Genomic DNA, 12,840 nt, shown 5'->3' with positions numbered 1-12,840 from the left:
TCCGGTAACACAGCACCATTATGGTACTAGCCAGACCATCTCGGTAACGATTTATATGACCACATTAAACCTTCAGGCCATACCTCCCTCCCCTCCCCCAAGTTCCATGAGGAGCTTGGGGTCGCCAGAGCCTCGTCTGTTAGTGAAACGGGATTCGCCGCTCGAAGGTGAGGTTGACAATTGGGGTGGAGAAGCTATATATTGCGCTACAGTATCGATACGCTTAATGTAGCCATATCATTTTACCAAATTTGATATGACTTTGCCATTTTTGAACCGATTTGTTGATTATTGGAACAAATATGATCTGGAATTGATTAAGCTTTGTTGTTACATCAAAATTTAGACCAAATACTTGCTCTTTATTAAGGTAATTTGCAACATGCTACTAAATCTCTGAATATCTCCTAAGATATTTGTATGATTGAAATTGAATGGCGGCATGTTATGGCGAAAGATCGTTTCGTAGTTCCATATTATAAAAAACTGGAGATTTTTTGAATAGAACAAAAGTGGCGTTTATTTTTTGAATGTTGATAACTTTGCGAAACCTCAGACCGATCAAAATTTTTATAATTTTTGTATTCATAATCCAAATCTGTAAGTCTTTTTATATATTAAATGATTAACAAATTAACGGTTAACAATTAGCTTTTAGACCATAATTTACTAAAGTAAACTTTTTTTTAGCGAACAGCTTAATGTATATTTGTATATATTAGAGTGGCTTTATCTCATAAGGTAAAAAAAGTCATAATTTTGTTTACAAAGTTTGCAAACTGGTTTAGTATTTTTACACAAAACGCCAGCAAATTATACGGCTATGCATTTGATACGTCATGGCAAATACGCAACATCAAAAACCATAGTTTATCTTTTCAATTTTGAATAGCAAATTAACAACTGTCAAAACAAAACAAAAAATGCAAAAAAAATGTAAAACACAAAAAAGTTGTTCACGATCCGCAATTTTCGTTTGCTATAGCAACGTTTCCAAGACCAAATACACAAAATTCTGAATTCCCTTAATATGTTAATAATATTTTATATTAGGGTGGGTCACATTTATTGTTGAAAAGGCACATCCAGTTTCTGAATATATGGGTCATACTGAGTAATATTGCCCATGGGACCATAGGTCTGAAATGAATTTCGAGCCTCCCTAATTTTGTTAGAAAATTTTATATCAAAATTTTCTCTCATATCAAAATTCTCTCATATCAGAATTTTATCTTATATCAAAATTGTATATCAAAATTTTCTCACTTCATTATGGAGGCTCGAAATACATTTCAGACCTATGGTCCCATGGACAGTATTACTCAGTATGACCCATAAATTCAGAAACTGGATGTGCACCTGAATATTTTTTCCCCATACAATTTGACCCGCCCTATTTTATATGCAATAAAAAAATACGTAAGTAGTACTGAATTCGAGATAATGAAGCCAATGTGTCTAAAAAAGTGACTAGGTACTTGGTACCCCTTAAAGCGAAGATGCGTTATTTGTATTATTATTGCTTATTATGGACAAATACTTAAATATGTTTGCTATGGTATACCGTTAATTTTAGAACCCATGGTTTTTTAAGTCAGGTATGTATCTATTTTTTCCTCATACTGTATCACTGGCGACCCCAAGCTTTGAGGACCCAGTGGTACGGGTTAACATCTTCCAATTGCGGTTAAACTTTGGCAATCTTAAAATAAAACAAAATGGAACATTTTAGGGGTGCACCAAAAAAAATCCGACATCGATTTTTTTAAAACCACCCTAGTATATATGTATGTGGGGTATTCCATCCCATTTCGACCAATTTTGAACCCGACCCCTTTAGAATTGGCTGAAAGTTTTTCTTCTTTTTCTAGCTTACGAAAGACGTTTTTCAGAAGTTTTTCAAATTTTTTCATCCAACTCAAAAAACGTTATGAATTTTTAAAAACACCGTTTTTGTTTTCAAAATGCTATACATTTTTCAAAAATTGGCCGTTTGGGATCTTTTTTTTTTTTTAATTTGTTTTTAAATGTACTTTTCGGAAAAAATTCAAAAAAATTTTTAAAGTTTTTTTTTTGTAATTTTTCAGTTTTTCGAGATTTTTTGAATTTCGCCCTTTTTTTCTCATAAAAAACTTCAATCAATTCTGCAATCATCCCCACTAATCCCGGAGTGGGCCGAGAATTTTTTTTTTTTTTTTTATTTAATTGAAAAAAAAATGTTTAATTTTTTTGGTATTTTTTCCGAAAAGTACATTTAAAAACATATTTAAAAAAATTATCCCAAACGGTCAATTTTTGAAAAAGTTTTTTTTTTCAAAATATTTAAAACTTATTATTTTGAGTTGGAAAACGGTGTTGGAAAACGGTGTTTTTTTCCAAAATGCTATGTTTTTCAAAAATTGACCGTTTGGGATCATTTTTTTTTTTTTAATATGTTTTTTAATGTACTTTTCGGGAAAAATACAAAAAAAATTGTAAAGTTTTTTTTTTCAATTAAATAAAAAAAATTCTCGGCCCACTCCGGGATTAGTGGGGATGATTGCAGAATTGATTGAAGTTTTTTATGAGAAAAAAAAGGGCGAAATTCGAAAAATCTCGAAAAACTGAAAAATTACAAAAAAACTAAACATTTTTTTGAATTTTTTCCGAAAAGTACATTTAAAAACAAATTTAAAAAAAAAAAAAAGATCCCAAACGGTCAATTTTTGAAAAAGTTATAGCATTTTGAAAACAAAAACGATGTTTTTTTAAAAATTCATAACTTTTTTTGAGTTGGATGAAAAAATTTGAAAAACTTCTGAAAAACGTCTTTCGTAAGCTAGAAAAAGAAGAAAAATTTTCAGCCAATTCTAGAGGGGTCGGGTTCAAAATTGGTCGAAATGGGATGGAATACCCCATATATATATTCTATTTATCTATTTATTTATTTAGTCTAGTAACAAATGTTTAGTACAGACACTTATGACTAAATTACAGAGACCAGCTTATATTAAGCTATGGAGAACACTAGCAAAAAGAATTTATATTATTACAGATTAAGTAATTTTTTAGTTTAAGTTGAAAAGCGTATTTTGAGTCGGAGAGATCAATATCCAAAACACTTGAGAAGCAATTAATTTCTGATAGGGCTCTGTTAATAGGCGCTTTTGAGTTATAAACAGTTCTACTCAGCCCTATAAAAAAGATTTCAAAGTGGCGGAGGTTTCTACAGGGAGTATTTAAGCATAGTCTTTCAAGAAGCAGCGCGCAGTCAATTTTGCCCGTGAAAAGATCGAAAATGAACAACGAGGCCAAAAGAATTCTGCTTAGGGGAGTTCAGGATTTTATGCAAATGGTCCAGCATCATTGTATTTGCAAACTGGTGTAGTATTTTTACACAAAACGCCAAACAATTATACGGCTATGCATTTGCTACGTCATGGCAAATACGCAACATCAAAAACCGAAGTTTTTTTTTTTTTCAATTTTGAATAGCAAATTAACAACGGTCAAAACAAAACAAAATGTGCAAAGAAAAATTTTTAAACGAAAAAAGTTGTTCACGATCCGTAGCTTCCATTTGCTGTAGCAACGTTTCCAACACCAAATACACAAAATTCTGAACTCCCTTATTATAATATTTATATTTACCTGCCGTTTCGTTGAGTACAGATTCAACGTCTCTTTCGTTTGTTGTTTTTATATTTGTGCGTGTTTCTCGTTCATCCTCCATATCCTCTCTAGGATCTAAAAAATCACTACCGCTTAAAGGAGCCAAAATCAAGCTCTCTTGAGAACTTTGCAGATATGAAGAGTCTGTTAGATTCCCAGTGCTACAGCTGATCATCGAGGAGTGATCTATTTCAGTTTCTTTACTACTGCTCGATGTTACTTCGTCATTTTTTGTGTTCACTATTTGGGATGGAGTATAAATTGGATACATCTGAAGTGATTCTTTGCCAACTTGTGATTTTGAAGGTTCTTTAAATCCCCCATGCGTTCTTAAAGAACTCTCACTGGTAGATACATGTTCTGTTACATAGCCATGTTTTGATCTCACATTAGAATATGTTGCAGCTGTAGAAGTAACTTCAATTGCATCTGCCCTTCCTGGCATAGTACTGCCTTTGTTTGATTTCGAATGGGTACCACCTCCAGCTGACGACAGTACTTGGTTAGCACCGTTGTGTTTACCTTCTTTTTCTTGGATGCGTTCATAAACCCACTGTTCTGCTTCAGCTTTTATTTGTTGTTTGACTTCTTTAGTAACATCTTTTTCCAATTCTTTAATCAAATATAAAGTTCTTCTTTACTATCTACTATAACAATATATTTTTTATATATGTATATGAATAATATGAATAAATATATATGTAAAATGAACCCGAACCCACAATCCAAGATGATGGAAAAAATGTTCTCCCACCAAACTATTGACTTACTGCCTTTTAGGAATTTTAATGTCACTAAATTTCTCTGATTAAAACCAAGCCAGCCTTTTTTTGAAAATTTTGATTAAAAAATATTCAAATATCATACGCCAGATGATTAAAAACGATCAAATTTTAAAGGATTCTCTAATCAAAAATTAAAGACTGAAATACATGAGCAGCAGTTTTGCTGCTGCTGCTTGATTTCTTTGAAAACACGCAATACTTTTCAAACTCACTCAATATTGAATTCTTTAACTCAAAATTAATTTTAAAGTCCAAAAAAATGTTTGAGTGTACATTTTTGATTTTAAATGAATAAATTAACTGAAATTACGGGAAAATATTTGTTTATTTAGTATTGTTTTTTGGTTGTTCGTGATTGTCAGGTCATGCCATGATATAAAAACTTACAAGTAGGGCTGGGAGTGTCCGCATATTCGAATATCCGGATCATCCGTTGACAAGAATAAAATCCGGGAAGCATGGATATTCGGTTAATATTCGGATTTAGGAAGATCCCGTTAATAACTGTGTTTTCGGATTTCCACTGAAAGCAGTACATTGATGTACCTTATGCGTTTATTCAACAGTAACAAAAATACTTAAATACTGGCAGAATTTCGCTTTTCACGTCAGCCGGTTCTATGTACAGGAGCGACTCGAGATTTTTCCCGACCCAGGGATGTAATTTCAGTGTAACCACATTTAATTTGTTGAGTCCATTCCACAAATTGTCATCCTCCCAAACGAAGCGGCACAACATCCGCACTGCTGCGATCTAAGAGACAAAACTCACTGCAAGGTCTACTTTGCAAACCTGCTCTGGGCACAACGTCCACAAAAAAGATCGCGAGAGCGGAAAAGGAGGTGGTCTCGCATTTACCACCACTTAGTGCAATATAATCTATTTGATCCCGACATCGGCCGTAGGGACAGCGACCGCATATATGTGCGGTGAGGCGATGCGATTTGAGAAATTATTATCATTTACATACCTCCTGTCACCTGCTGCCTTTCTGCACGATAAACATGGACGCTCCCATTCGTATGGTAGGAAGCTGTCATAGTTTTCCAGACATCTCCATCGTGATCGCAGGACTCGTTAACCGCGTCAGCTGGCAGCCGATGGTAAGATTGGCATCCGACAACCCATACTCCTTTCGCTTAAGCGACCAGCCGAATTCATCACCGCAGAAAAACGCACTTTCATAAACTTTAAAAAAGGAGAGTGGGAATGGTGACTATAAGATATATACTGACAACCGCTTTGCTGCCTTCCAATAACTCCAATATTTAATAATGCAAAATGGCCTTTATTCAAGTACTTCACAATAAATAACTCTACTATTGCCCGACAGATAGCGTGCTTAACCGAAACTGATTGCAGCGCCTCTATTGTTCATGCCTTTTATACTCTTTGATTTCCTCGTTGCATCTTCTAGGCCCTTCTGTTCCAGAATCTACTAGTTCGTTATCTGCTATAACTATAACTACAGATGTACGTGTATAGCTCGCATATGCGCGTGTGTTTGTGAGCGACACTTCTAAAATTATAATTCATATCTCAGATAAGATATCTCCATGTGTTGCTTCTCTGTTGCGTGTACGTCAGTGCTGCTAATATTCGTTACACTGCCCTCCACCTAAGTCTGATCGTCCCGATCAGACAAATCTTTCGATCTAAACGCTGCCAGCCTTTCCAAATGAACCACTTTCATTTTGGTTCGTGGTTTGCCAATGGTTTGTATGCGGTACACTACATCGTTGATCCGTTTTACAACTTTGTATGGGCCTTCCCAATTACACTGCAATTTCTGGGACAAACCTTTTTTTCGTTGTGGGTTGTATAACAGCACCAAATCTCCTTCCTGAAACCCTTCCGAATTAATTCCTTTATCGTACCTCGCTTTCATCTTGTCACTCATAATCTTTGCTCGTTGCCTTACCAGATCGTGTATCTCTCTCAGCTCTTCTTCCAAGACACCAGTGAATTTCTTGACATTTCTCTCCGCATCGGCATCTATCCCATACTTCAAATCAGCTGGCAGTCGAAGGTCATTGCCAAAAATTACCTTTGCGGGAGTTTGGCCCGTTGTCTCATGTACTGCCGATCGGTAAGCCATCAAGAATAATGATATGTGTATATCCCAGTCCTTATGGTACTTGTCTACTACTTTCCTTAAATGCTCCTCCAGTCTTCTATAGAAACGTTGCACCATACCATCGGACTGAGGATGCAATGCAGTTGTCCGTGTTTTCCGAATGCCCAACTTCTTGCACATTTCTTGGAACACAGCTGATTCAAAATTCCTGCCTTGGTCAGAATGTAACTCCATTGCTACCCCATACCTTGCAATCCAATTGTTTGTAACCACTTCTGCTACTGTTTCTGCTTCTTGGTTTGGGATTGCGTATACCTCTGGCCATTTACTGAAATAATCCATAACCACCAGTACGTATTTGTTTCCGCGGTTGCTAGTGAGAAATGGTCCTGCGACATCCATGGCGATCCTTTCAAATGGTGCACCTGAAATATACTGCTTCATTTGGCCATGACTTCGTGTTTTTCTGTTGCAAACCTCGCAGTTGGCAATCCACTCGGTGACCGACTGACGCAACCAACCCAATAGAATCTCTGCCTAACTTTCTCAAGCGTCTTCGTGATTCCAAGATGACCTCCACTTGGACCATTATGCAGCTCGCTGAGCACGTCAGGAATCTTCTTCCTGGGAACAACTATCAGTTTCTTCTTGCATTTACCATCCTCACTCTCCCATATTCGATGAAGGCAACCGGATATCAATTCTAAACTGTTCCACTGTGCCCAATATGACTTCGCAATGGGACTCTCTGCTGACATCTCTTCTCTGTTTGGTCTTTCGTTTCGTTCGAGCCCTTGCATAACATGTGACAGATCTGTATCTTCTAGCTGACACTTTCTTAGTTGTTCCTTGTCCAATTCATCCGTACACGTTATAGTCATTAGCCAGACATCTATAATGTCTTCTTTAGCCTCGGCCTTTGAACAGTGCTTGCATTCCAAACTACATGGTCTTCGTGACACTGCATCAGCATTTCCATGGGTACTACCTTTTCGATGCTCAATGGAAAAGTCATAGCTTTGTAGTCGCTAACTTCAGACCAGCGCCAGCTGTTCTCTGGAAAACTTCCTCCAAGTTCTTAAGATGTTCATCAAAGTTCTTGCCCAATACGATCATGTCGTCCAGGTACACCAAGCATGTTTTCCAATGTAGTCCTTTCAGTACCTGGTCCATGAGTCTCTCGAAAGTAGCTGGTGCATTACATAGTCCAAAGGGCATTACTGTAAATTGCCAAAGACCATCTCCGACGCCGAAGGCTGTTTTCTCTTTGTCTTCCTCCTTCACTTCCACTTGCCAGTAGCCGCTTTTCAAGTCCAGGGTGGAAAACCATTTCGTACCAGATAGCGAGTCCAGAGTGTCGTCAATTTTCGGCAATGGGTAGCTATCCTTTTTCGTGACGTCGTTCAACTTGCGATAGTCCACGCAAAACCTCATTTTCTCATCCTTCTTCTTCACAAGTACCACCGGTGAGCTCCATGGACTAGCTGATGGTTCGAAGATGCCGCTGGCGCTCATTTCTTGTATGATTTGACTCACAACTTCCCGCTTCGCCAGTGGAACACTATGTGCGATGTTATTTGAAAGATCAGTATTACTAGATGAAACGTATTCCTGGAGCTGTTCACAGTTAATAACTACTTCAGCCTCTTGGCATCTTCCCAAAATAGCTCCTTTGGTTAGTTTGAGTGGTGACTTGAACTCATTGAGTACTCTTACCGGAATACGTCCATCTTGTTTTGTCATAGCCAGGGTTTTTCCTACAAGTATGTTCGGTGTTGATTTGTTTGCTGCTTCGACAACCCACAATTTGTTTGTCCCACAATATCCACCAACCTTTGCCTACACTGTAAAAATTTTAGTTTACTTTTAATACCAATTTGGCATTCATATATAAAAATGCCAGAAAGTATAATATTAAAACCGTGCTGGTTTTATCAAAGAGAGAGAAATTTATTCAAAGATTCTCTCTGAAAAACAAACCATGGGACCAATTCATGATTCAATTACTAGAGGTTTGCTCTTCAATGATGACAGAGCTTTGACACTCCCAAATTGAAAAATCTGGACGGGTTGCTTTTACGAAGGAAGGAAAACGGGTAATAATTCAATCCCCTTTAGCGAAAATTGTAGTAGAAAAGTACCTTACTATACTACATATTAGTAGTTATAATAAATTTGTAAATGCCAACAGGTTTTGGAGGAAATAATTCATTTTCTACTAAATCTTTCGAGAATTGATAAAGATCTCTATGTTGGTTTAGAATTTTATTCAAAAATGCACTATATCAAAATTTGTTTCAAAAACTCCTTATCGAGAATTGATAAAGATCTATGTTGGTTTAGAATTTTATTCAAAAATGCACTATATCAAAATTTGTTTCAAAAACTCCCTATATGAGCATAAGTTCAATGCATTTTGACATAAGAGGGAGTTAATGCATTCTGAGATAGGGCGTTCTTCAATCTAATTCTAATATAGGGCGTTTTTGTGACAAATCCTGAAATGGGAAATTTTTTAAAAATATTTTGAGATAGGACCGTTTTGAACGGGCAGCCGACTTGGGGTGATACTCTACTCAGCAGCTGCAATGAACTGACACAAAAAAATAAAAGAAAATGGTTTAGTTTCTTAGAACTTTATATTCCGGCCTTGACTTTAACAGAATAGTTAAGCTTTTGTGCGGTCCTGCTACACAGGGAGTATTCACCTTTTTATTCTGAAATTTCGGAAAGCTCTTTTACGTTAAGTATTCAAGGAAGTGTTCCGGATAAACTGTTAATTTAGAATATTCGGAACACTTTCGTTTGATACTACCTCACGAGGTCAGAATATACATAATATTCCAAATATAAACCGATTCCTCAAATTCTTAAATGGAGACGAATGTTCCGAACATACGGAATGAATAAGTTAACGAGCTCAATGAGTACATTTCGTTATGGCATCTCCATTATTTACTAATGACATTTTTAGTGAATCGATTTACTAGTCGAGTTTTTGATGATGTACTATGAATTGGTTTAGGCTTCGTATGTTCATAGGTTTGCCAAAGTGCACGATTCCTTGGTGGCCGTACTTTTCATAAAACCTATATTCAGCCACACTAATAGATCATGGCATAGTTAATAAATTCATCATAAAATTAAAATCAATGTTCTAAGGAATTATGCAGTTCAGTACTTATCGGGTATTTGTAAGCTGATTCCTTCCTATTTCTACTACTAATATTTTTCGAAAAATCGCAAAGAAACAACACAGTTAACGGATGTCAATTCGATTTGGGAGCAAAATGGCTGCAATTGTCAAAAAATTTGTCAGTCGAGCAAACCTCTTGTGATTGAATCATGGGACCAATTTCTATATATTTCATTGTTTTAAAATAAAACTAAAATGGTTTTGGATCTATCCGTGTACCGAAATAGATTTAATAATAACTAGAATTAAAGTTAAGCCAAAATAGAATTGGATGTAGTACATTATTGGTATTAAAATAAACCCATAACTGATATTTTAATGCCAGAGAGGCATTGAATCCAAGGCAAAATTGTACTGGATTTAATACTTTTTTGGTAATGAAATAAGCCCATAAATGTTATTTTAATGCTAAAAAGGTATTGAATCCAAACCAAAAATGTTAATGAATTTAGTAATTTTTTGGTATTAAAACCAACCGGGAGTTTTTCTAAACGTACAGTGGTCAACAAAATTATAAGCCCATGCATAGTCCTCTTCATGTAAAATTTAGAAGAAATTATACCGAAATCTTTGAAATTTGATATTTATTAAAATGAGTATTATTTTGAAGAGTGCTGAAAATAAAAACCCAATTTAATTATTTAAATAGAAATGCATGTTTTATTTATCTAAATTATATAAGTAATACTAAATTTATATATAAGTATAACTAAATTTTATTCTATTATTTCACAGGGCATTAGCAAAAACATTTTCGAATGTATATTGTGGACTTCAAATGGTCTTACATTTTTTAGGCTATATAACCAACCAACTCCTTATAAATATTCTGTTGAAGAAATTTCATAGCACTCTAAGATGGAATTAAATTTCTTACTGACAAAAATTTCTAAACTTAAGTAAATTTCATTGTCGATAAGATATATTTTTTTTATTTGTCCGAATGTAAGAATTCCGTTTTCTTGTCTTAAATTTAACATAAATTATGGCCTATAAAAATATCCATATTTACATTTAAACTTTTTTATTATTAATACCTGAGGCATTTTATTTTTATCAAATGTCTTAGATAAAAACTTCTGTGCGCTTAAATCTAAATCTTCAAAACTTAAATTACATAGTGGATCACAAATAATTTCATTCTCAAATGTCATACTTTCCCATTTAATAATCATTTTTGTTTTATATCTATTAGCAAGGGATTTACATATATTTTTGTAATTATTGATAACTGAAACATCCCTGATAAATTCGCGATGCTTAGCCTCGTATCTCATTGCCCACGTATGAATCAGACCACCCATTTTTTCTAAAACTGAACGATAGTGGGTCAAAAAGTGATGTTTTGGGAGCAGTGGTTCTTCATAAACTTCTACTATACATTTCAAATGTAACTCTATATCTTCTCTAAGAGATTGTATATGGTGTTGCTTTAAGACGGGAGACAATGTAAGTTTTATTATTAGAATAAGCGAAGTAACCCCATTCCAGAAATGTGGCATAATATCATAAAAGTTAAAAAAGATGAAAGGCTTGTGCAAAATAAGACATAAGTTTTGAGAGGCTGACAATCCAATGTGTTTTCGGCATTTTTTATCAAGAGTGATTTTTGATGGGAGGCATGTACTTTGTAAATATCCGAAATTGAGACTTTTAATTTTATCGTTAATATCTGTTATTGAAAGGTATTTGCTTTCCGCAAGCTTCTGAAAAAAGAGTTTTAAAATGAAAGGTAGAGCGCCTTCCAAAATATCGTGCATTACATCAACATTAAGACTTTCAAAAATTTTGTAGTGAGATAATTTGTAATTATCCCCCCATTGAGTATTTACCCTCTCTGTTTTTGACATTGGTTCAATTTTCTTCGCTGGAATTTCGCTGTTCATATTTATAGGAATGCAAAGCTTGGAATGTCTACTTAACGAGCTAAATGTATTAAATACTCTTTTACATGTTTTAGGGGAAGCGCACCTCAACTTTAATCCATGAGACTCGGATAAGAAATGTTCATTTTTTAAATGCAAAACTTAATTAAATAATTCCTTAAACTTATTCTCGAACTTTGATTGTACTTCTAGTAACCTAGAACTTGGCTTTTTTGTCGTCTATTTTGTAAAAAAATATTGCAACAAATGCCAAAAAGTTCGCCAAAGTAGCATCAAATTGTATATTAAATACGTAAAATGCTTTAAAATATTGATCGAATACTTGTCTAAACTTATAAGAGGGGGGAACAACTATCGTCTTACCATCAATGATAATAAAATACTGGCAAATTGTGGTTTTATCTTGTCCAACTGCAATGATGGTGGGCTGACTAGACGCCACTGTAAATTCTGTTATTGGGGTGTTGAGCTGCAAAAAAATAAATTTGTTATTTGTGTTGATTAAGAATAAAAACATTGATTGCAAATCACGTTTTCAAAAGACTAGAAACTATCGAGAGATTTTTGGAAGTTAATTTTTTTTTTTTTTGCCACGTCCATTTACAGTAGATGGCATCAGCTTTAAAAAAATCAAATAAGGTAGCACTTCAGAGAACCAATCAGTATGGTTTCCCAAATTAGATTCGCCACTCGCATCAATGAAAATGTTTTCCACACAGGTTTCATACTTTTCACAGTTTTCTAAAAAACCTTTCGAAATCGCTCCAAAGTTGCTGTTAGTAACCTTATAAACTGGAAAAAGACGTATCACTGATTCAGCTAGTGCAATTTTTTCCTCACGCTTAGGGTAATTTCCACAATGCTTTCGTAAAAAGTTGGTACACTCGCGCACTTAGGAACGTCGGTAGCTGTCACTTAAATTGTTCGTTTTTTTTGTATTCCTCAAGAATGCACGAGAAATCTCCACATCGGAGGTAGTTTTGCAACTCCTGGTGAATACTCTACCATTAAAATAAACTTTGGCATTTATTCTTATACTTACCTCGTGATTTAAACTCTTAGCAACTGGTGATCCCTTCTTTGGCAAATTTTCATTTATTTCCAATAAAAACCAGCTACAGTTTTTATATTGGCAAATAATTTCTTGGAAATCGTCCACAAAAATTTCAGCTCCATCGCGGTCTCTCAATGTTATTGCACAATCGATATTAATGTTTAATTGCTCCACAACTGGCAAGAAATAC

The 12,840-nt window shown here is 34.9% G+C and overlaps 1 protein-coding gene across 4 annotated transcripts in view; it reads right to left on the bottom strand.

Moving 5' to 3' along the window:
* The window catches only part of LOC137250222 (zinc finger CCCH domain-containing protein 13), a 103,801-nt gene that overhangs the window by 53,317 nt on the left and 37,644 nt on the right, over positions 1 to 12,840 (bottom strand). For 3 of the 4 annotated variants that reach the window (XM_067782644.1, XM_067782643.1, XM_067782645.1), the window contains exon 3: positions 3,631 to 4,263. The exons of the other annotated variant lie outside the window; for it this stretch is intronic. In XM_067782644.1, the coding sequence (XP_067638745.1) occupies positions 3,631 to 4,263 (633 nt within the window). The remainder of the gene's footprint in view (positions 1 to 3,630; positions 4,264 to 12,840) is intronic. 4 annotated transcript variants of the gene reach the window in all.

The sequence above is a fragment of the Eurosta solidaginis genome, chromosome 4 (assembly GCF_040869045.1).
Source record: "Eurosta solidaginis isolate ZX-2024a chromosome 4, ASM4086904v1, whole genome shotgun sequence".
In the NCBI taxonomy this organism is placed as follows: domain Eukaryota; kingdom Metazoa; phylum Arthropoda; class Insecta; order Diptera; family Tephritidae; genus Eurosta; species Eurosta solidaginis.
Note: the sequence above shows the minus strand (reverse complement) of the source record. Positions and strands in the feature narration are given on the sequence as shown.